At 45.1% G+C, this 24,517-nt stretch overlaps 1 protein-coding gene across 9 annotated transcripts in view; it reads right to left on the bottom strand.

Annotated features, from left to right (window-relative positions):
• Positions 1–24,517, bottom strand: part of KALRN (kalirin RhoGEF kinase) — an 856,470-nt gene that overhangs the window by 342,485 nt on the left and 489,468 nt on the right. For all 9 annotated transcript variants that reach the window (XR_014450786.1, XM_083153542.1, XM_083153544.1 and 6 more), the window contains 3 exons: positions 23,918–24,100; positions 10,287–10,405; positions 8,088–8,154 (listed from right to left, as the gene is read on the bottom strand). Coding sequence is in view for 8 of the 9 variants with exons in the window: in XM_083153542.1 (XP_083009668.1) it covers positions 8,088–8,154; positions 10,287–10,405; positions 23,918–24,100 (369 nt within the window). In the remaining variant the exon portion in view is untranslated. The remainder of the gene's footprint in view (positions 1–8,087; positions 8,155–10,286; positions 10,406–23,917; positions 24,101–24,517) is intronic.

The raw sequence follows: 24,517 nt of genomic DNA, 5'->3' as shown, positions 1-24,517 counted from the left end.
ACACACACAGGGTATTACAAGTTCTTGGTGATGCCCTTTGGTTTGGCTAACGCTCCAGCTGTCTTCCAAGTTTTAATCAACGAAGTCCTCCATCCTTTCCTTGGTCAGTTTGCACTAGTTTACCTGGACTATCTTTTCCAAGAACCCCCCAGAGCACCGACACCATGTCAGAATGGTCCTTCAAAAACTTTACGAGAATAATCTCAAGTTGGAGAAATGTGAATTTTAAGTTGACCAAATCTCATTCTTTGGATATATCATTTCCCCAAAGGGTTTCTCCATGGAGCCTAACAAGGTCCAGGCCGTTCTCTCCTGGGCCCATCCAACCTCTTTGAAGGCTCTTCAATGGTTTCTTGGTTTCTCAAATTATTACAGAAGTTTCATTCGTTCTTTTTCTGACATTGTAGCCCCTTGGGTAGAACTGACCGGAAAAGGAGCAGATCCTCAGTGCTGGCCTCCACAGGCCATTGCAGCGTTTGACAAACTCAAGAAAGCTTTTTGTTCTGCACCAGTAATACACCATCCAAATCCAGAAATCCCTTTCTTTGTGGAGATGGATGCCTCAGACATTGGAGCCGGAGCAGTCCTCTCACAAAGAGCCACATCTGGTAATAAGATGCACCCCTTTGCCTATCTTTCCTGTAAGTTTTCCTCCGCAGAAAGGAACTACGATGTTGGTAATCGTGAACTGTAGGCAATTAAGTTGGCATTCAAAGAGTGGTGTCATTGGTTGGAAGGAGCAAGACATGTAGGCACTGTTGTGACGGATCTCAAGAACCTGGCTTACATGGAGTCTGCTAAACGACTTAATCCAGACAGGACCGCTGGGCATTCTTCACCAGGTTTAACTTTGTCATTACCTTCAGGCCCAGACCTAAGAATGTTAAATCAGATGCACTCTCCCGCAGTTTCCAACCAGTACAGAATGTTCAGGTCCAGAATGTACCCATAGTTCCTTCTTCAGTCATCCTGGCAGGTCTGACCCAGGATCTATCCGCTGAAGTTCTTGCCGCCCAATCGTCTGCTCCAAAGGAGACTCCTCAGGGTCATCTTTTTATCCCAGAAGGGGTGCGGAAGTTGGTCCTGAAAGAATTCCATTCCAGCAAAGTAGCTGGTCATCCGGGCCTCACCAAGACTTAAGAGGCATTGTCCAGGGCCGTCTGGTGGCCCACCATGATATGTGATACATTTCAGTTTGTAGCATCGTGTGACATTTGTGCCCGAAACAAGTGTACCAGGAAGTCACCAATAGGTCAATTACTTCCGCTGGCCATACCTGTTAAGCCTTGGTCCCATATTTCCATGGATTTTGTCGTAGAATTGCCTGTTTCCTCACAATAAAATACCATTTGGGTCACTGTGGATCGCTTTAGCAAAATGGCGCATTCCATTCCAACATATCTTCAGGCTTCATGGTCTCCATCTGGATATAGTGTGACAGGGGATCACAATTTGTGGCGAGATTTTGGAGATTGCGCCAGTCTGGGAGTCCATATTAGTCTTTTATCTGGATATCACCCACAGTAATACGGTCAGACCGAAAGGTTCAATCAGATTCTGGAGCAATATCTGCGATGCTTCATTTCTAAATGCCAGTATAACTGGGCGGAGTTGTTGCCCTTGGCTGAATTGTCCTATAATAACTCATGTCATTCTGCCTCTGGAAAGTCTCCTTTTTTCTGCAATTTTGGCTTTCATCCCAAGTGTTCTTCGTTCGATGCACCCATGGAGGATGTTTCCTCTTCCTTTGTCAAACGCTTAAGAACCTCTTGGAAAAAGTTTCATTCTGCACTCAAAAAGGCTTCATTTCGGGCCAAAGGATACTTTGACAAGCATAAGAGACCATGTCACTTTAGAGTTGGCCAGAAGGTCTGGTTATCCACCCGGCATATTAAACTCCATCAGAGGTGTCCCAAACTCAGGCCCAAGTACGCCCAGGGATACGCCCAGTTTCGCCCAGTTTTCTGGCCTCTCCCCTAAAAATGCCCACATTACGCCCACTTTGTCTGTCTGTGATCGGACAGGACTTTTTGATCGGTGAGGTCCATCCGTGAGTGGTGTGCTGTCGTCGCACATGCGCATTGCGAACGGTACGCATAAAAACTGCGTTCCGTCCACATGCGTAGCGGACCGATTCAACCAGAATAAGGCCCATAGTTAACAAGATTGTCTAAGGCATAGCTACGGACTTTAAGCCAAAATGACCTAACTTTAGGGCATGTCCACAAACAGTAAAAAATGTCAGTATTATCCTCTAGGCACCTAGGACAATGATGTGAGGAGGATGAGCCCATCAAGTTAGCCCTATGGGGGATAATATATGTTCTGTGATAAACATTCAAAAATAGCTCTATATAAGAGCTAGCAGGTATCATGCAATAGGATTTATGTTGATTTTTCCAAAGGATATTCACCTTTAAATTTCAAAAATTGTTGTAACTATTGAGGTAGGCCCGTCCTGATGTTATCAGATTCAATCGGGTCCTGTAACACATTGTAAAATCCAGATATCGCCTTATGATCAGGTGGAGTGAATGATAAAAACATATCAAATGTATTGTACCAATCCTGATCTGAGAGATTTCTGATAACTTTACTCAGATACTGTTGTGCTTGGTAAAAAAGAAAAAGGGTATGCAGCCAAGAATTCAACTTTATCAATTCCCTGCTGGAATGTAAGAGTTTTTTGGGTGAATGCATCAACTAAGCAACTGAAAACAAGGTTTAGGATATGACCTGAAGTGGCGCGCTGCTGCCTGAGAACTGTACTCAACCCTGGTTATCACTCGAATAACCCTCCAACTACCAAACATACAAACAGTGGGGATTTCCAAGTCTCTGGCAAAGCAAACTATGCATCAACTAAGCAACCTGAGGAGTTACGGCTCCTAGCAGACCATAGCCGGAAGGGATTCCCTGTGTTACCGTTTTGGAAGTCTGGGTTATGTATCAGTGTGAGGACTAGAGATGTGTGAGAACTGAACCCTTTCTGTGTCTCAGAATATGCCATAATTTGCAAGACCAAAGTAGGAGATTATCCCATATTTTCCTTGGTATCTCTTAGTCGAGCCTAAGGAGAAAAGAAGTTAAATTCTAAATCTTGCAGAAAATTTCCCTCCAATACTGGATCAGTGTAGATTCAAGCATTATGTAACCAAAATGTCTCTGAGATGTCGCAACAATGCAGCATGGTTGTAATGTGTTAATTTAAAAAATTGATACCCCATTAAAAACTGATCAAAAATTAAACAATAGACTAATACTTAATAGCTGTTTCCAGTTCTAAAACAGGTTCTATTGCCTTAACCTTTATTAACCACTTAAATGGTGGGTTTTCCTGAGGCAGGACAAACCTACTACTACCTAGGGGCTGCTACTTCTGGGTACAGCTGTTTTTGTCCATTAAGGAAAGTTCAGGGATGCCGGTGCAGGGGGCGGGAGCTCAGGCATTCATGTGTTCGGAACACATGAACCCCCGAGCACCCCTGAGCGGCCCCAAACTTCCCAGAGTAGCGGGGGGGGGGGGGGGGGGTTAATTGGCGAAGGGGACCACTAATGCAGCGCAGCTCAGTCTGGGAGAATTACGGGCATACCACCAAAGTTATTAAGATGCCTGAGAAGCAGTGACATATACTATGCCAATGTTTTTGCAACTGAGCAATTATTGGTAAATTGTGCATGTACATGCTTCACACTACACATCCGCCAAAGTCTGTTAGCGATGCTGTTAATCACACTGAAAGCAGCCACCTGCCTTCGCACAGACAACTGGCATTCCATTATTGAATGACAGCGCATGTGTATGTTATGGTGTGCACATGCGCGGTCATTCAATAATGGCTTCATTCAAAAATGCAGCCGTGTGATGGGGTCTGAATTGGGCTCATAGGCCGGTCAGGGGCATGGTTGGGCATCTCTGTTCAGCCTGTTATGCTGCTTGCTGTTCGTTTATTTAAGGTGATTATTAAAGGACACTTGTGCTGCAAATGTCTAAGCTGCTCATGTGCATTTGTGATGGCTCTATTGGGCATCTCCCTGTATTTTTCAGGACTTCTGGGTTTTTGGTATAATTTCACACATCCTCAGCTTGCACAATTGCTATAAGGGGCTATGCATGTTCCGTATCTGCAGAAAAACGGCAAAAAAGCATCCGTTGCCACAAAGAATCGATGGGATGTACATTCCATCTATTCAGTGTTTTTTCTTTTTTTTCCAGATTTTTGGAAACATCCGAAAAGATGTGGTTCCAAGAATCCACATCTTTTTCCTGGTGAAAATGGCCAGGATTGTATAGTGAAATCCCCTTTTTTCTGAAAATCATTGAATATGTCCCATAGTGCCTGTCAATGAAGCAAACAGCTCTAAGGACACTGCACAGGCACTCTAGCATCAGAGATGCATGGAAACTTTAGCAGGCACCATATTATTGGAGATGTACGCAAACCAGAAAAACCACAGCAGCTCATTGCATGTGCTATGTTTTGTCCAAAAGAAAATCAGCAAATAGTGGTTTTGACTTATGATCAAATTTTTATGTATATTTGCAGTGGATATTTGTATATTTCCAACATCAGCATTGGTCAAAAAAACATGTTGGTCAATTTTAGGACCAACATTATCTTTGGTCGCTTTTTAGTAAATATACTCCTAAGACTGGTGTCCCTACTCCAAGCCTGTCCAGGCCACATCCAACAAATCAGGAATTTTACTTGGTGGATTCATATTTGTTGATATAAATCAGTATCAAATCTCTCCTCTCGTTAATGAGTTGTGTTTTATTAATTGCTCTTTCTTTTTTAGATGATAATAATAGTGTTTTTTTCTCTTGTTGTGACATGCAGTGTCTGCTATAATTTCCCACAGATACTGAAAAAATCATCGGGCAAAATGTAATAGAGTGCGAATTTTAGACTATTGCGAATTTGCATGGTTTTCAAAAATCGCACATTTAATAGGATGCATATTGCCTCCTATTATTTTTTCTCACACTTCAATTCACGTCCAGATGTTTTCCCATTACAAAGTATACAACTCGCAAATGTGATAGGGTGCGATATCTGGTAAATGTTACCAAAAATCGCTGCAAAAAATAGTCCAAGTTCAGGCTGGCGAATTTTAAAGAACCTGGGCCTCACCCCCAACATAACCAGCCACGGACTCAAATACCCGGTCCCGGTTTTAGAAATTTAGGGGACAAATAACATAGGGAATCCCCAGGTTTTCTAAAACCAGCACCAGGCCCAAGGGCCAGTCCTGGTTCCCAAAATACTGGGACCAAAATGATTAGGGGTCCCCCGTATTTTGCGAACCAGCACCAGGCCCAAAAAGCCAGCAGGGTAATGCCACAGCTCGGGGACACTTAAAATGTAAGGTCCCCAGACCAAAGCATGATACCCGCCTGGGCAGGGACCCTGGGGGAGTCGGGACCCCACCAATGAAGGTCCCCCCTCCAGGACTAACCCTGCCTGGGCTAAAGCCCAGGGCTGTCCCCGATGCCCCTGGGGTGGTGGGCACCGGGCTGATAAAAGGTTAATAATAGACAAAACTATTGTGCAGCTACATGTCCCAGCAAGTCAGTGGTGGGCACTGGGCTGATAAATAAAATGATAAATAAATGGTTAATAATGGATTAAACTATTGTGCAGCTACATGTCCCAGCAAGTCAGTGGTGGGCACTGGGCTGATAAATAAAATGATAAATAAATAAATGGTTAATAATAGATGAAACTATTGTGGAACTAAAAATCCCAGCAAGCCTGCACCGTTTGCAGGCACATGTGGAACCAAAAGGGCCCCCTGGGTCTTGTAGTTCCACAACATGACAAATAGTGAAATAAAACACACACAAGTGGGCCGGTGCTGGTTCCTAAAATACAGAGGACCCTTACTTATTTTGTCCCCCAAATTTTGGGAACCAGGACAGCCCTTGAGCCTGGCGCTGGTTTTAGAATTTCTGGGGATCCCCTATGTTTTTTGTCCACTGAATTTCTAAACCTAGGACTGATTCTTTGACCCTGGGGCTGGTTATGCTCAGGGAGGGGAGACCCCAAGCCGTCTTTAAAAAAAAAAAAATTCAGCACACTTCCATGTCCCCCCAAAAAAAATCTCACATTATCATTACTAAACCCGCACATAAATAAAAAATCACACATTTTCATGACTAAAAATCACACTTTTTCCTTACTAAAACTCGCACTAAGGGCCTTATTTTAGTTCACTCTTTCTGACAAAATCCTTCTTAGATGGACAAAACCATGTGCACTGCAGGGGGGCAGATGTAAAATGTGCAGAGAGAATTAGATTTGGGTGAGTTATTTTGTTTCTGTGCAGGGTAAATACTGGCTACTTTATTTTTACACTGCAATATAGATCTCACTTTGAAGTAAAACCCCACCCAAATCTAATTCTCTCTGCACATGTTACATCTGCCCCACCTGCAGTGCACATGGCTTTGTCCATCTAAGAAGAATTTTGTCAGAAAGAGTGAACTAGAATAACCCCCTAAGTCACATGTGAATTCCGACTAAAAAAAATTGTACCCTATTACATTTGCGAGTTCCTCAAATAATGGCCCTTATTCTGATTGAGTCAGATGGCTCCGCGTGCGGTCGGGCGGCCAATGTTTGGTATTTGCGCATGTGCAGAGGCGTGAGTTCTGTGCAGAAAATGATAGTACGGAACCATCCGAGCAGGGGGTGGAGAGGGGAATGAAGGGCTGTTTGGGCTCATTACCATATGCCCCGCGTTTCATGGGCGTTCCCATGAAAACGCTGGGCGTACGTATGGTAATGCGGCTGTGACGCACGTGTGGGGGGCGAACTACTGACATAGCCGGATGTCATCTGCCCGCCCATATCCCTGCTTTCATAAGGAAAAATGTCTGAGTGGTCTGGAGCACTCAGGCGGGGCTAAGAACACTCGGTCCCTGTCAGAAATACGAATCCATCCGAATCAACTAGAATAAGGGCCAATGTGCGATTTTTTTCACACGCGATTTAGTGCAATTTTAAAACAGGACTACAAATCGCTGCCTTTGTTACTATAATGACCCTTAAAGGCAGGAGAGAAAGCGGAGCGATAGAGAAAGAGGGTGTCAGAGAGAGAGAGAAAAAAAGAATGAAAGAGCAAAAGAGAAAGAGAAAAAAGGCTGAGAGGGAGGAGAGAATAGGAGGGCATAAGGGAGTCAGGAAGAAGTAGGATAGAGCAAGAAAATGAGAGTGAAGGATCCAAGCAGGGGTGCAAAACAGTGCCGGGAACTGAGGGAGAAAGAAAGATTTGAGCAAGAGAGAGTTCCAAAGAGAGAAAAGTGAGAGACAGAAGGAGAGTCAGACAGTATCAGGGAGAGAGACTGCATCTGGGGGAGGAAGAAATAGAGAGAGTGTGTCAGGGTAAGAGTGTCAGTGAGAGAGGGTGAGAGAGAAACAGTTATAGGGGGTGAAAAACCGCATCAGAGGCAGAGAGAGAGATAAAGGTAAGCCCAGTACACACATTGTGATTCTAGCAAGCAAGGGATCTATTGCTCAGCAAGCATATCGCCCCCTGTGTACGGGGCTGTAGGGAGAGACAGTGTCAGGGAGAGAGACCGTATCAGAGACAGAGGGAGAAAGAGAGAGTCATGAAGAGAGTAAAAGATAGTGTCATGGAGAGAGAGAGTGTATCAGGAAGAGAGAGGATCAGGGGGAGAGGGGGGGGGGGGGGGCAAGTTGGAAAGTCACTACCTGACTACAGAACAGGTTGGGGGGGGGGGGGTTCATGGGCAGATAGACAGGGCACGGCCTATTTTCTTTTTCAATTAGTGCTGCCGCACACTGAGATTGGGGCCCTGTCAGTTTACTTACTGGAGTTGAGAAGGGAGGTGTTCAGCTGTTGGATATAGCACTGGCGTGTGGCTATACTAATTCAAAATTAACAAAAACAGTAAAATTGTGTTCAGGGCCACCCAATCCGTCGGGCCCAACAGCAGCTGCCAACCCTGCATTATTTTTAGAATTTTTTGATTAAAGTGTCCTTTTAGCTGATGATGTCTGATAAGCACATTACTATCCCAGGACATAAATCTAGTACAAACATCTCATGATGTGCATTACCTCCAAACACTCGTGCAAATCCCGGACATAGGCCTTCTCGGTTTGAAGCAGCTCAGCCATGATAAATCTGAGGCAGAAGATTGTTAAAGAAGTGTTACCAGAAATAATAAAAAAGCACAATTAATGAATTGAACAAAAACGCCTATCATACACAATACAGACTGGTACACCATTTTGTAGCCTAAACTCTAATTGATCAGTCTTTGTTCTGCCACATTGGGACATTTGAGACGCTATACAAATTACAAAACCTTCCAAGCCCTGTTTTTTTAATACTCCCTTTGCACTTGGCATAATTACATCTGCATAAAGTTAATCCTGAAAAAGTATATTGTCACAAGGGTGACATAGGAAGAACCAAAAAGGTTTTTGGGGCACGCTTGTAAATGATGATGATGAATAAAAAATATTAAAATGTAACTTTTAATGAAGAACTAATACTAAAAAATCAGTACGTGTGACAAAACATATAAATTTCAATATAGATGTTGAAAATAGTACATACAAAATTAGTGGTCACGAATGAACCTTTGCTGGCGAAAATCATTGGAGTGAGTACACTCAGTGAGAAAACACAAAGGAATCCTTTGATGGATTCAATGGTACAGGCAAATTGGCCGCTCACAAACAATATATTACATTGGGGTGTACATGACGCATGACACTGTCCCCCTTGGACGAATAAATGCGGATAAATGAAGCGGTCTAACTTAACTAGGCTCTTGAATGGAGGAAAGAAAGTACAGAGTTGAGAAGTAGATTGCTCCCTTGACCAGGTATTTTCTGCAATCCGGTATATTACAGCTCCGAGTATTCCCCGTTGGTCACCCCTACGAGTACTGGCCCGGCCAATCACTACTTAGCTTCTGAGTTCGGAATGAGAATCAGGCGTTACAATATTGCAGAGTAGGTCAGGCCGTTTAAAATGGGTGCTCAGGGCGGCAAATATCAGCGACCGGGGAGAGTGTCCCTCTGACCGATGCCCGCTCAGTGAGGTGTCTGAGCTGGCTGTGAGCTGTGAGTCACGGTAGCTGTACACTCTCACCGGTGCCACGGGAGAGCCGGGGTGAGACAGTCTTAACCCTGTGCCGCGAGTACCTGGCGTCTCATTGGGGAGACGGGTGGATATCGAGGTCCGCTCCTAGTAAGTTGCTGCCGCGTCCTGCATTCAAAAGGGGGGGGGGGCTTGTCAGGGGCGTCTACTGACACGTGTTTCGCATTGTAGCTTGTTCACAGTGACGCGTGTTACTTTTCGGCAAAAAGCAGAAGCACATATAAGCCTTCTGACGATCAGGTCACACTCTCATCCCATGGTACAGTTACTGCCATACATCACTGGAACGCCTGATTCTCATTCCGAACTCAGACGCTAAGCAGTGATTGGCCGGGCCAGTACTCGTAGGGGTGACCGGCAGGGAATACTCGGAGCTGTAATATACCGGATTGCAGAAGGGAGCAATCTACTTCTCAACTCTGTACTTTCTTTCCTCCATTCAAGAGCCTAGATAAGTTAGACCACTTCATTTATCCGCATTTATTCATCGAAGGGGGGACAGTGTCATGCGTCATGTACACCGCAATGTAATATATTGTTTGTGAGCGGCCAATTTGCCTGTACCATTGAATCCATCAAAGGATTCCTTTGTGTTGTCTCACTGAGTGTACTCACTCCAATGATTTTCGCCACCAAAGGTTCATTCGTGACCACTAATTTTGTATGTACTATTTTCAACATCTATATTGAAATTTATATGTTTTGTCACATGTACTGATTTTTTTAGTATTAGTTCTTCATTAAAAGTTACATGTTAATATTTTTCATTCATCATCATTTACAAGCGTGCCCCAAAAACCTTTTTGGTTCTTCCTATGTCACCCTTGTGACAAAATACTTTTTCAGTTGATTTGCTGAACTTTTTTGGGAGCACCACCAACCAAACACCGCCCCTATCTTCTTTTGTGCGGTAAGAACGTTGGTACAGTATATGTACGTTTAGAATTGTATATCATAAATTCTTTAATCTGCCAGTGCCAACCCACACCCATATTGTAACTAAAGTTAATCCTGGTAAGAATGGATTCCCAAACATTGAAGTTTGGCTCAGGGGGAGGTACACCCCAGGGAATACCACATGGGGCACAGAGGTAGAATTAATTGGTCCTGGTTTCAGGCACAATAGATGAGGATCCACGCCTTACTCCTTTTTCCGGGCAGATTTCCTCTTCTCCTCGTTGATCTCATGACTGGCGTCTCGCAGTTTTACTTCTGGGTCTGTCAAGATGGCCGGAATAATGTCCAATTCCAGATCTTTATTATCCTGGAAACAGAAACATATTTGTTATGAGTGACTTAAAAACAGTTGCAGAGATGAAACATTTTATTTATTGTCTAAAAGCATTAAACAGAAGTAAGGAACGCAAAGGAGTTCTGAGAAACCCTAAAAAAATGTATACTATACAGTATAACAAGCTGTGAAATGGAGATTGTTCTTTTCTTTATTATTATTTATTTATTGCCAGTTTCTTATAAAGCGCAGCATATTCCATTGTGCTTAACAATTGTAAACAACAGTGATAAAACAAACTGGATAGAAACAAACCGACATAGAGGTAGGAGGGCCCTGCTCGCAAGCTGGCTTTTATATGGTAATATAATATTTTCTCTCAAACGCCAGAATAGCAACTGCCATATTTCTCTGTACATTCTGTTTCATTCACAGATCACCATTCATTAAGGTTTACCACAATGGCTTAGGCAGGGTACACATCAGACCATGGGGGTGATTCTGGTTGGTTTGCAAGAGCAAACTCCTTCTTTAATGAACAAAACCTGCACAGCAGGTGGGGCAGATGTAACAGATGTGCAGAGAGAGAGTTACATTTGGGTAAATTATTTTGTTTCTGTGCAGAGTAAATACTGTCTGCTTTTATTTTTACACTGCATTTTAGATTTCAGTTTGAACACACCACCCAAATCTAACTCTCTCTGCACATGTTACATCAGCCCCACCTGCAGAGTACATGCTTTTGTCCATTAAAGAAGGAGTTTGCTTTTGCAAAATAACCAGAATAACCCCTAATATGTTGTGAGTGACAAATGATACACATATGTACACTCAATCCAGCCAACATGTTTGGCACATCAGATGTGATGACCCGGCAGCTGACAGCATGCTCATGGAAGCAGCCACTGAGTTAACTATATAATGCATGGTTGCACACTGTATCGTTCTGTGTGCACAGGCGACTAAGAGGCTGATTCTGGTTAACCAAATCTCGGCCCCTGCCCGTCTGGGTTTGTGCATGCACATTTCTGCAATTTCAATGTCGCCAGGCCTTTCGCAGTGGGGAGGAAGGGATGGGGGAGGTAGCGGCGCTGGGCCATGGGAATGTGGACGGGACAAAGTCGTTCCGGGGGGGGGTGGGGGTGGCTGATGTCACGTGATGTCCGCCCCCCGCCCTGTCTTCGTCTTACTGTCCGCAATATAAGTCAGTCTCCACTGACATATTTACGAAGGATGGATAAATCATTTCATGGTCGGTGACCATCGAATCATGTATCCTGCTGCGGGCACATGCAAGGGTATGGGTCTTCTTAACACATTCCCTTGCATGGTTGCAAGTACAAACGGCGGCACGCAGGCGGGTGAGGGCAGGGATTCGCTGGGGAGGTATCACAAGGACTCGAGCTTCGCAGCTTACCAAGTTAATTAGAATCACTCCCCTAATTGTATTCTACATTGGTCATCCTGTTGGTCACGATTCACTATTGTCTGATGTGTATCCAGCATTAGTTTCATGTAAAAACTGATAAAACACAGTAAAACGCCATCTGGTCATTAGTCATCATTCATAAAAACACGCTGCTTTAGATACATCCAGTGCACATACAGAGGGGCATCATTAACCGCCACAATGCTGGTGGGAGGACAGCTTGCTTGACTGCAGATATCTCCAGTTCCCAGAAATAGATTTCTTAGATTTTAATGGAATTAAAAACTAGAGAATCTCACCTACTAAATGGTATTGGGGACTAGGGGATCAGAGTTCAGGAGGCAGAGCAATCTGTCAATGAGTATATAAAACGACATACCAGGTGTGTGGAGCTGGAGCAGTAACCAGCTGCTTGAAGGCTGATATTTCTGGTTCTAGGCACAGTAGAGACCAGCTTCTAGTGTCCCTCAAAGGGGGAGAGTCCCAGCTTTTGGAATATACCCTCAGAAAAACTCTAAGTCAGAGAGACCCTGAAATATCTGACTGGGAAGAGCAATTAACAGGCTTGGATTGGGACCACTGCTTTGAAGTCAGATATCTCCGGTTCCTCAGGGCCGATTTTTTAAATTCTTGTACCCTTGGAAAGAGGGGACCCGCAGCTTTCAGACTATGTCCCTCAGATTCCTGGGGGGGGTTTCTGGGTACTCAGAAACCCCCCCTGCGTGCGCTACTGACTAGAGTGTGTGGTCACAGGCCACTGCACCCCATCCTGGGAAGTGGGTGCTGTTTGCACCTCATTCTTAGGAATGGCGAGTGTGTTGGTACTTCTGTATCTATATATTTGGGTTGATTTTTTATTAACCTTTGTTACTGTGATCATAGCTTTCTCATGCACCCTAGATAAGCTAATTTACCTGAAACCTGTGACAGCTGCCCATTTAATACTAATTCAGGTGCTGTGTATGGGATGGTCTCACCTTTTAAAGCCATAAGGTACTTGAAAATAACACATGTTCATTTTAGCTATGATGTGCAAACAGTTGCCAGGTTCCCATGAAAACTAGTTATTAGTGTAGGACTTGCAGTGAAATGGGGTCCCTTGGCGATGGGCTGCAAGCTTAAATGCATTGATCAATTCATGAACTAAAACCCCATTATTTATTTAACTGATTATTTGAATGTTAAGGTGAGTTAGTTTGTTGTAGTGAGTGCTGGGCCCCCTGTGTTTGTATTTACTAGCAGGGGCAAACCCAGGATTTTTAGAAGGGGGTTTCCCGAGGGGCGGAGCAAAGCACGGAGATGGACACTTAGGTGACCCAGTATATGCCGGATCAGTTAAAGTATTATAGATAGACCAAATATATATATAAATAATAATAATAATAATAAATATATATATATATATATATATATATATATACATAACAGCAGAGTAGACCCCTGGGCATAGCAATGTATTGGGGCCCTTACCTATCCTCCAGCGGTAGGGGGTGCTATGAGCGGAAGCTTTGATGTCCCGCGGGTAGTAGGGGTGGGGAAAGCTTTGATGTCCTGCAGGTGGTAGGGGGTATTATATCAACCGATCAGCATGTAGGGCTCAGTAATTTCCACTAATTACCCCTTTACTGCACAGATGGTGGGAGATGAGGTGGGAGAAGGGGGCATTGGGCTGAATGAAGGGGTCCCAATACATAACTTCCAGGGTGGTAGAGGGTGTTTAATACGCAGAGGAGGGGTGTATAGTGGAGTGGGCTTATTATCCATAATTTTCTGGTGGGAGGACAGCTTGCTTGACTGCAGATATCTCCAGTTCCCAGAAATAGATTTCTTAGATTTTAATGGAATTAAAAACTAGAGAATCTCACCTACCAAATGGTATTGGGGACTAGGGGATCAGAGTTCAGGAGGCAGAGCAATCTGTCAATGAGTATATAAAACGACATACCAGGTGTGTGGAGCTGGAGCAGTAACCAGCTGCTTGAAGGCTGATATTTCTGGTTCTAGGCACAGTAGAGACCAGCTTCTAGTGTCCCTCAAAGGGGGAGAGTCCCAGCTTTTGGAATATACCCTCAGAAAAACTCTAAGTCAGACAGAACCTGAAATATCTGACTGGGAAGAGCAATTAACAGGCTTGGATGGGGACCACTGATTTGAAGTAAGATATCTCTGGTTCCTCAGGGCCGATTTTTAAAATTCTTGTACCCTTGGAAAGAGGGGACCCGCAGCTTTCAGACTTTTTCCCTCAGATTCCTGGGGGGGTTTCTGGGTACTCAGAAACCCCCCCTGCGTGCGCTACTGACTAGAGTGTGTGGTCACAGGCCACTGCACCCCATCCTGGGAAGTGGGTGCTGTTTGCACCTCATTCTTAGGAATGGTGAGTGTGTTGGTATTTCTGTATCTATATATTTGGGTTGATTTTTAATTAACCTCTGTTACTGTGATCATAGCTTTCTCATGCACCCTAGATAAGCTCATTTACCTGAAACCTGTGACAGCTGCCCCTTTAATACTAATTCAGGTGCTGTGTTTGGGATTGTCTCACCTTTAAAATAAATAAGGACATGGCAGTTGAGCTTTAACCCAGGAAAATAACACATGTTCATTTCAGCTATGATGTGCAAACAGTTGCCATGTTCCCATGAAAACCAGTTGTTAGTGTAGGACTTGCAGTGAAATGGGGTCCCTTGGCGATGGGCTGCACGCTTAAATGCAGGGCTATTTTTCAGCAGGCTCCAGCAGGAACTGAGGCCCTTATTCTAGTTCACTCTTTCTGACAAAATATTTCTTAGATGGACAAAACCATGTGCACTGCAGGTGAGGCAGGTGTTACTTGTGCAGAGATAATTAGATTTGGGTGAGGTTTTAAACCTGCCTCACCTGCAGTGCACATGGTTTTGTCCATCTAAGAAATATTTTGTCAGAAAGAGTGAACTAGAATAAGGGCCTCAGTTCCTGCTGGAGCCTGCTGAAAAATAGCCCTGCTTAAATGCATTGATCAATTCATGAACTAAAACCCCATTATTTATTTAATTGATTATTTGAATGTTAAGGTGAGTTATGGTGTGTACACATGTTAGATGTGCCTTAAGATCCTATCCACGATCTGATCAGATAGGATCGTGGATAGGATCTTAAGGCACATCCGATTTGCATCCTATCTTGACTATATAGTGCAGATCTGCACTATATAGACAAGGCAGCCAAGACTTTCTGGCTTCCGATACGTGAACGCGCATCGGGATCGGATCGGGATCGCAAGGGTTAAAACCCTTGCGATCTGCATCCGATGTTGATCCGATGCCGATCCGATGTTGACTATATCGTCAACATCGGAAAGGAAATCGGACTGTGTGTACACAGCATTAGTTTGTTGTAGTGAGTGCTGGGCCCCCTGTGTTTGTGTATGTATATACATATATATATATATATATATATATGTATATACTTTTTTCCATTTGCACCTTGACAAAGGGGTGATAAAGACCCCGAAACGTTGGTCCTTTTTTGAATACACGTTGAAAGAAAACCCGTCTGAGTGCCGCCTCATTTCTTCTCTTTATCCATCTGTTCTGGAGGGCACCAGGGTAGCTGAACCCAGTTGGGGGGAGTGCCAGGCCATCACCCAAAGCTACATATATATATATATATCTTATATATTTAGCCAGATCTGTCAGTCAAAGCAGTGTGGCAAACGGTGGGCGGGGTTTCACGGGTGATTGACAGGCCCATCCACCGTCAGCCACACTGCAAAAGCAAGGCACTTCCTTCTACATGCTCTCCACAAGCACACACCCCTCCTCGCCCACCACTCCCCATGCCTGCCCACTAACTCCACCCCACGGCTGCTCACCACCCACAACCCCACCCCCACCCCCAAACCCCCTCATCCCCTGGCCGCCCATAGGCCATCTCCACATCTACACCGCGCGCCCAGCCCCCCCTCATACACACTCTTACTTTGGCACCGCCCCGCCGGACATTTCGCCCGCCCCCCTTCTGCCTCAGACCTGACAGCGGTCCCCGGCTACGGCAGCAAAAAAAAACACATTTAGCCCGCCCCCCCGACACATCGCCCGCCCCCCTTCTGCGTCCATCTGGGCCGTATGTATTGTCGTGTCCTGGGCCTGACTTTGTGTGCCGGGTTGTGCAGGAGACGGACAGTAGAACTTGGCTGTCAGGATGCGTGCGGCTGCTGGTGCCAGCGCTTAAAGTCTCCGGGAGCAGCAGCTAAAGCCTGCGCGCCTCCTGACAGCCGAGCTCTGCTGCCAGTCTCCTGCACGACCCGGCCGCCATGCACACAACACCTCAGAGTCCTGACTGGTGAGCTTTATTGCCGGTCTCCCGCATGATCAACCAGGCCGGTGGGGGAAGGGGGGTCCAAAGGGGACAGTTTAGCCGCTCACCTCCACCGCTCAGCCGTCAGCCCAGTGCTCAGCCCCCTCTCGCTCAGGTCTCCGGCCACACTGCTCACAGCTGGCTGCGGGAGGGAGGCAGGCACAGAGGACGCTTCATGCCCGGCTGCTCTTCACTATAGCACCCTAAGCTCCTTTTATTGACAGGTGCCCTTTTGTGTGTCGCTGCTGGCAGGCTGAGCCTGCTGTCCTCAGGGAGCAGCCTGCCACAATAAACTAGGGAAAAGGTAACTTTGTGTATGCTGAGGGGTGACAGTGCATGTATGTATGTATAAGAGCGTCAGTGCATGTATGTATGAATGACAGCGTCAGTGCATGTATGTATATATAAGAGCATCAGTGTATGTATGTATTTATGTATGTATGTATAAGAGCGTCAGTGCATGTATGTATGAATGAGAGCGTCAGTGCATGTATGTATGTATAAGAGTGTCAGTGCATGTATGTATGTATAAGAGCGTCAGTGCATGTATGTATGAATGAGAGCGTCAGTGCATGTATGTATGTATGAATGAGAGCATCAGTGCATGTATGTATGAATGAGAGCGTCAGTGCATGTATGTATGAATGAGAGCGTCAGTGCATGTATGTATGAATGAGAGCGTCAGTGCATGTATGTATGCATGAGAGCGTCAGTGCATGTATGTATATATAAGAGCGGCAGTGTATGTATGTATGAATGAGAGCGTCAGTGAATGTATGTATGAATGAGAGCGTCAGTGCATGTATGAATGAGAGCATCAGTCTATGTATGTATGAATGAGAGTGTCAGTGTATATATCTATGTATAAGAGCATGTATGTTTGCATGAATAAGAGTGTCAGTGTATGTATGAATAAATAAATTACACTATATCTCACACTCATATATATTTCGACTTCTAATGGGGCGAAGCCCCTCACAACGGTGTGAAGAGCGCCCGGCGGGCGCGATGAATCACCTAGTATATATATATATAATTTATATCGTGAAGTTAAGCAACATGGGGACATTTATGTGCACATATTGAGTTCTCTCCGGGAATAACAAATGTTTTCAATACACACTGGTTGATTGAGATCATTAGTGAATAAACATGATTTAGATTTGTTCTATCCAATGGAAAAATAGAATGAATTTAATGCTGGGTATAATAGTGCTTGTAGTCCCTCCTATAATAACTCTTTGAAAAAGCTCAGCAGATGAGCGAAACTTGTTAGTGGACCTATCCAGCACCATCTACTGCTTATTGGTAAATTGTTGCCATACATCCAAGGACCAACGGGCTTATACCTATTTTATCAGACTTTTATTTCCAATAGCCCCGTCACTTGGATAGACCCAGCAAGGAGATCGAACACACCTGTCCAACAACCCTGATAAAGGTATTCACATACCCACAGGTGAGAGACGCAGGAGACATTAGCGTCCACCATACAGGTCAGAGACAATCGAGCACAACGGCATTGTGGGTGAGAGCCACAGAATCAATCTGCCGCCACATCCATCCATCATTGTGTCCATCCTCAGCTGTCGATTAGAGCACCCCACGAGTGGGAGGTACTTGGTCGAAGACAACTGATTGCAACGGCATTGCGGTAGGAGCCGCAAAATCCAACTGCCGCCAGACACTCCACAGACCCTGCTCATCTACAGCTGCGGACAAATCCACTGCCACTTGACCGAAGGGAGAGTGAACACGCTACGGGTGAGAGACGTGGGGCCTCCCCAACACTCACACTTTGCCCAGTGTACTCCCAGGCAGACAGCACACAGGCAGGACACTGCTGTGGACATTACTATACAATATAATTGGTCAATGGAGTCCGGACCGGCAATCATTTATAAAATTTTATCGCAAGAAATCCAGATTGCGATACTCTCCCTACTGGGACCATACTATATTGAAAAGCACAAGAGACATTCCTATTACAGGTTGTATGGCATACCCAAAAGCAGTCTACTAATATTTTTTGGTACTTATGTATTATCTGGACTCCCATGTTAAATGCACCCCATTTTTTCATACCCCTACTATCCAACTACGCATGGAGTTGATTTTATATAGTGTGGCGAGCGCAGCGAGCCACCGTGCCCGAAGCGTGGCGAGCTCAGCGAGCCCCGCGAGGGGACGTGGTCTCATAATAAAAAAAACGGAAGCCCAGATATTACATAAGTACCTATTTTTTTATATTAAATTGAACATATATAAAATAACACTTATTGTTATATGCATATTTATATCTATATATAATTTTTAGTAATATTCATGTGTTATAAAGTGTACAGTTTAAATAAGGTGGCCACCTATTTGTGTATTTCACATATACACTATATATATTTTATTGTGTTTTTCTTCTGTTATATATTAGAAATAAAAGTATTTTACTTTTAAGTATTATTGGATTTGTGTATTGTGAATTCAGCCAAAGGTTAACTGAAAAATTCAGCGTAGAATTTCCCCTGTTCTAAAGTTGTTGTATGCTTCACTGACCTGTCAGACTGAGTCATCAGATGCTGCACGCCCGCTCCTTCCGCCCAGTACACACCCGCTCCTTCGGTCTTGTACTCGCCCGGTCCTTCTGCCCAGTACATGCCTGCTCCTTCCACCCGCACCAACCTGCTCCTTCCACCCGCACCCGCTCCGCCCACCAGCGGCCGCCTGGTGCCTTCCTGCCAGAGACCTCCCAGCGCCCTCTGCCCCTTCTTTCAGTGTCCGCCCGCTCTAACCTGATGGGGACCGCCTGTTACCCACTCCTCACGCCAGCGTCCGCCCGCTCCTGATGCCAGTGGCCCACCTGCTTCCCCAGTTACTGCCTCAGATTTGTGTCTTTCCTTCTCATGATGGTGCAGAGACTGGGAAGCAGGCATAGTGATGACAGACATGGCTGGCCATTTAACACTATCAGGGAAATGTAATAGGGTCCAAGTTTGTGGAGGTCTGTGATTTTGCCCGAGATTGTCTGTAATTTTAAAGGGGGAGGAGAGAGGGAGACAGAGAGAGAGAGAGAGACAGAGAGAGAGAGACAGAGAGAGAGAGACAGAGAGAGAGACAGAGAGAGACACACACACAGAGAGAGAGAGACACACAGAGAGAGAGACACAGAGAGAAGCATTAGGATGAGATGTAATAATGTGTGGCATCTATGTCACGGGCACTACTGTGTGGCACTATGGGCCTTATTCTAGTTCACTCTTTCTGACAAAATCCTTCTTAGATGGACAAAACCATGTGCACTGCAGGTGGGACAGATGTAACTTGTGCAGAGTATTTTACCTGCACAGAAACAAATTAACTCACCCTAATCTAATTATCTGCACATTTTACATCTGCCCCCCTGTAGTGCACATGGTTTTGTCCATCTAAGAAGGATTTTGTCAGAAAGAGTGAACTAGAATAAGGTCCTATATGTATAAGGGATGCATGCTATTACTGCGTGGCACTACATGTATAAGGTGCACTACTGTGTGGTGTAATGTGTATAAAGGGCACTAATGTTGGTGTAATGGTGATAAGCAGTAGTATGGTGTAATGTGAATAAGAATATGGTGAGGTGTAAAGTGAAAAAGGAGTAATATGGTGTGATATAAAGTGAATAAGAACCAATATGGTGTGGTGTAATATGAATAAGGAACAATACGATGTACTGTAATGTGAATAACAGCCATCACTGTGTGATGTAGCTTTAATAAGGAACACTATTGTGTGATATAATGTGAATGAGGCTGCATAACTGTGTGGCGTAATTTGAATGGAGGGTGCTATTGTGCAGCCATTCCTCTTCCCAGCGAGAACACACCCGTTTTTGTGCCTGCGTGTTTTAGGCATGCATTGTACCTGTTTAAAATGGGGGTGAGGGTGCAAAATACAAGGACACCAAAATGAGCATTGCTATGGGTGAGGGGTGATGAGTGTTGCTGCTGCTGTGATCTGTTCTGCTGGGTGATGGGCGCTGTGCTGGGTCAGAGGCAGAACTATCAGCTGTGCTGGGGGGCACCAGCCAAAATCTTGCCTAGGGCATCAAACTGGTTAGGGCCGGCTCTGTGTGCGCTCACTACTATATAAAAACGTCTCTCAGCCACACCATAATCTCCTGCCTATTTAAGTTTTAATCTTCTAATTACTATGTGCAACAGTACATGCAAATAAAGTGAAAAAAACACATACAGTATGGATGACACAGGGATGTGGTGATATGAGAATGCTCTAGTACAAGTGATAATGCAAACCACACAATTGATTGATAGGCGCTTTTTTAATGGAGTACAGTTCTAAAAAGCAAAAGTCTTTGGTAAAAGTGGCAAAGATGTGAACAGCATTAGGGTGCGTCTGTGCACCACTAAAACTGAATGGGGGTTATTCTGGTTTCTATGTTCACATGCAAATGTGCATGCCAGCTCGATGTTTGTGAAGTGCGCATGTGCCAGGTGTGTGCGACCATGGTGAATGCCCAAGACTGCGGGCGGGAGGGAGCAGCAGGTCAGGGGACTCGCCCATGGGAACACCCAGTGTTTCATGAGTGTTCCTATAGAAATCACCAGGATGTCAGCTGCCAACATTGCCTGCAAATCTAAGTCAGTCTCTGCTGACTTAGAATTGCAGAGTCCTGCTCTGATGCCGATATCCATGTTCGCATGGGGATGCCCAGAGTTTTCCTGGGCGCACCCAGCATTTTTGAGGGTACGCCCATTTTTGAGGGTATGTTTGCATATGAACGCCCCTGCCCACCTCCTCCATGCTCCCCTCTGTGCGAGTGCCATGGAAACTATACAAGTCTCCAAAGGCACCCGCACAGCAGGCCTGCTCATTCACATATACGAATATGCGCATGCGCAGTGCTAAAACATTGGACTGCAGTGAAAACACGCCAGGAACCAAGGACTGAGGAGAGCTCAGTCGTTCAGGTGTTCGGGCGCATTCGGATGGTCTGATATTCAGGCACTTGGGTGTGTTCATACAGTTGGGTATTTGAGTGTTGTGCACTTGAGCGTGTTTGTGCACTCAGGTGATTGGGCACACTCGGGCGAGTTTGAACGTTCAACTATTCGGGGGCTCTAGTACGTTTGGTCGCGTTCATGTGATAGGATGTTCAGGCACGCATGAACGCATTTGGCCGCTCATGTATTCGGGTGTCAGCGCACTCGGATGCTTAAGAATATGTTTGTCTGGGTGTGTTTGAGCGTGTTTGTGCGATCGGGCGCACTCCGGCATTCATGGATTCGGGTGTTCGGATGTGTTCACGTGCTCAGGTGTTAAGGCAAGTTCGGGCGAGTTCGGGTGCTCATGAATTCAGATGTTCAGGTGCTCGGGTGAGTTTGGGCACTCGGGAATTCAGTGTTTGAGTGCATTTTGACGCTCATGGAGTTGGGTGTTCGGCATTTTCACACACTCGGGCGAGTTAGAGCGCTCAGAGATTCAGGTTTTCTGCGTGTTTCCACACTTTGGTGTTTGGGCATGTTCGCATGCTCGTTAGTGACATAGGGGGAAATTTACTAATATGAAAAACCTAGTTTTTCGTATTAGTATTTCCCCTACGACTGCAAAGTCGTGTTCCGGAGGGGAATGTACAAAGCAGTCAGATACGACTGTTTTGTAACCCTCCGATGGTGTAACCATACGTATTAGCTGGCCATATATACGGCTGCTAATACGAATTCGTACAGGCAGTCTGCACGGATCAGTCAGATCCGTGCAGGCTGCAGAGTGTAAAAAAAAATTGAAAAATAAATAAATTTAAAAAAAAAAAACAGTGTGGGGTCCCCCCCACAGCTGTAACCAGCACCAGGCTGACAGAGCCGGGCCGGTAATTAAAAATCAGGGAACCCGACAAATAGGGGTTCCCCGATTTTTAACAACCAGCCCCAGGCTCCAGGTCCGGGGTTGGTTCCCAAAATACGGGGGATAAAATGAGTAGGGGTCCCCCGTATTTTAAGAACCAGCCCCAGGCACAACCAGCCAGCAGGGTAATGTCACAGCCGGGGGACACTTATTATATAAGGTCCCGCGGCCAAAACATTAACCCCCTGACCGGTCAGCCTGGCCAGGGGCCCTGGGCGAGTGGTGACCCCCCCAATAAAGGGGTCCCCCCCTCCAGGACTTACCTGACCAGGCTGAAGCCTGGTGCTGTCCCCGGTGACCCTGGGCTGTGGTCACCGGGCTGATAGTGGTGTAAAAAAAAATAGATGAAAAAACTATTGTTTAAAACTGTGGAACTATGAGTCCCAGCAAGCCTCCCCCGCAAGCTAGGACTTGGAGAACCACAAGTCCCAGCCTGCGGGGCATTAAAGGGCCCGCTGGGTCTTGTAGTTCCACAGTTACAAAAATAGTACAATAAACACACACTGACACAATGAAAATAAAAGTTTAATACATACATTACACACATACTGATACTTACCTATCTTGATCCCGTAGGTAGCCCTCTGTCCTGTGTCGTCCTCCAGGTCCATGTCGGCGGTTGTAAATCCCGAAAATACAAATGTGTAAAAAATAGGTGTATTTCTGCCTACGAATACACTTATTTTTTACGAATCCATATTGGTAAATTTCCCCCATAGTTACATAGTAGATGAGGCTGAATAAAGACGTGCGTCCATCTAGTTCAACCTATGTTTTTAATAGTTTATCCCTTGTTGTACAGTATGTTCCGATATTATAAAGACAGATTATGTTACTTATTCGTACACGTGGATGTTTTTAACCAATAAATGTTCATCCAACCTTATTGTAAACATATGTATAGTGTCTGCCGAAACCACTTCTTCAGGAAGACAGTTCCAAAGTTTAACTGTTCTGACTGTAAAGAAATGTTTTCTTCTAGATGAACAAAATCATTCGGGTGCTTGAGTATTAGGGTGTTCGACTGGGTTTGGGCGCGTTCAAATGATCAGGTATTTGGGTGATTGGGAGCGTTCAGACATTCAGCTGTCATTGCCTGTTCAGATAAACAGTGCATGTACTGTCTATCCAACTAAGATCACCTATAGGTATAGGCAAAACATTGCTCAGCACAGATCCCTTAAGCACCTCGCTTTGCACGGGTCTCCCGTTGGGGCGTAAGTCTATTTTGCGTAGGCGATGAACCACACTAAACAAGCAGTTTGGTGATTCCTGACCAGTGTGTCATGACAGGTGTGTGTTACAATACCAGGCTGGATGGGGCACAATAATATATACTGTGTACACATGGACGATTAGGATTGCTATTTTCTATCCCGATGCTATCAGATCGCATCGGGATCGAATCGCATGGCAAGTCACCCGACATGCATGCAATTTTGACTATATATTGCAGATCTGCACTATATATTCATTGCTGCCCTGTCTATCTGTGTTTCGATTTGTGCTGTCCCGGGAGCGCTCATCGGGATCACAAGGAAAAAAAAACCTGTGCGATCTGCATGCGATCGCAATGGGATTTTGACTATATAGTCAAAATTGTATGCTGGATTGTACCGTGTGTACAGACCAGTCACATCTCAATGCCACTCAGATGCATCAGGGCCTTATAACGCACCTCCCACTTATTCTATCGAAGTGGGTGGCTGTGGGGGATGGAGGCCAGTTCGGGAGACTTGCCCTTATTTAAACATTAAAATTGAGGTATGGATAGGAGTGGTCAGACAATAATAACAGTAGTTGATTTTTCCATCAGGGTTACATTTTTACAACAAAAATCCCTTTCATAGAGCTGTAAGTAGCAGGGAGCATTGTGAGTTGAGTACCTCATTGCTAATTCCAAGGGCTCTCTGCAGTGAACACTGATATTTTCCCATCCGCAGTGAGAATTCGCGGTAATATTTATTCACAGTAGTCACCCATTTCTTCAGCTCAGTGGCATGAACGTGGCCTTTCTCCACAAAGCTATCTGCCAGCTGGATCAGGAGGCGCACCTTCTCCTTGGTTTGCTGTCAGGACACAAAGAAAGTAACAAATTAATATTCACAGGCCATAGCTGTCTCCTGACACTTAATGCATATGCACACCTGCTGCTGGACACCAGACCGGGATCAGGGGAAAGCCCAGTGTTTTATGGTTGTCCCCATAAAAACCCTGGGTGTTCCCCTGGGAACGCAGGTGGGCCGATGCCTGTCGGGTGCAATCGGTTGACGTCACATGGCACCAGCCCCGCCCCCTCTTCAGCAGACCACGACAGAAATAAATTAAATGGTACTTGTTTCCTAGCAAGGCGCCCATCGTATGCCATCGCATACCACTAATTAAGGTATGCGATGGCATGCGATGAGACCAGATTTTCGGGTCCTAAGAGCCGAACTGTACAATTTTAATATTGCGTTGCATCGCATGCCATTACAATGGCATGC

Source organism: Crinia signifera, chromosome 7 (genome assembly GCF_055691185.1).
Source record: "Crinia signifera chromosome 7, ASM5569118v1, whole genome shotgun sequence".
In the NCBI taxonomy this organism is placed as follows: domain Eukaryota; kingdom Metazoa; phylum Chordata; class Amphibia; order Anura; family Myobatrachidae; genus Crinia; species Crinia signifera.
The sequence above is the reverse complement of the archived record's forward strand: the minus strand, read 5'-3'. Positions and strand labels throughout refer to the sequence as shown.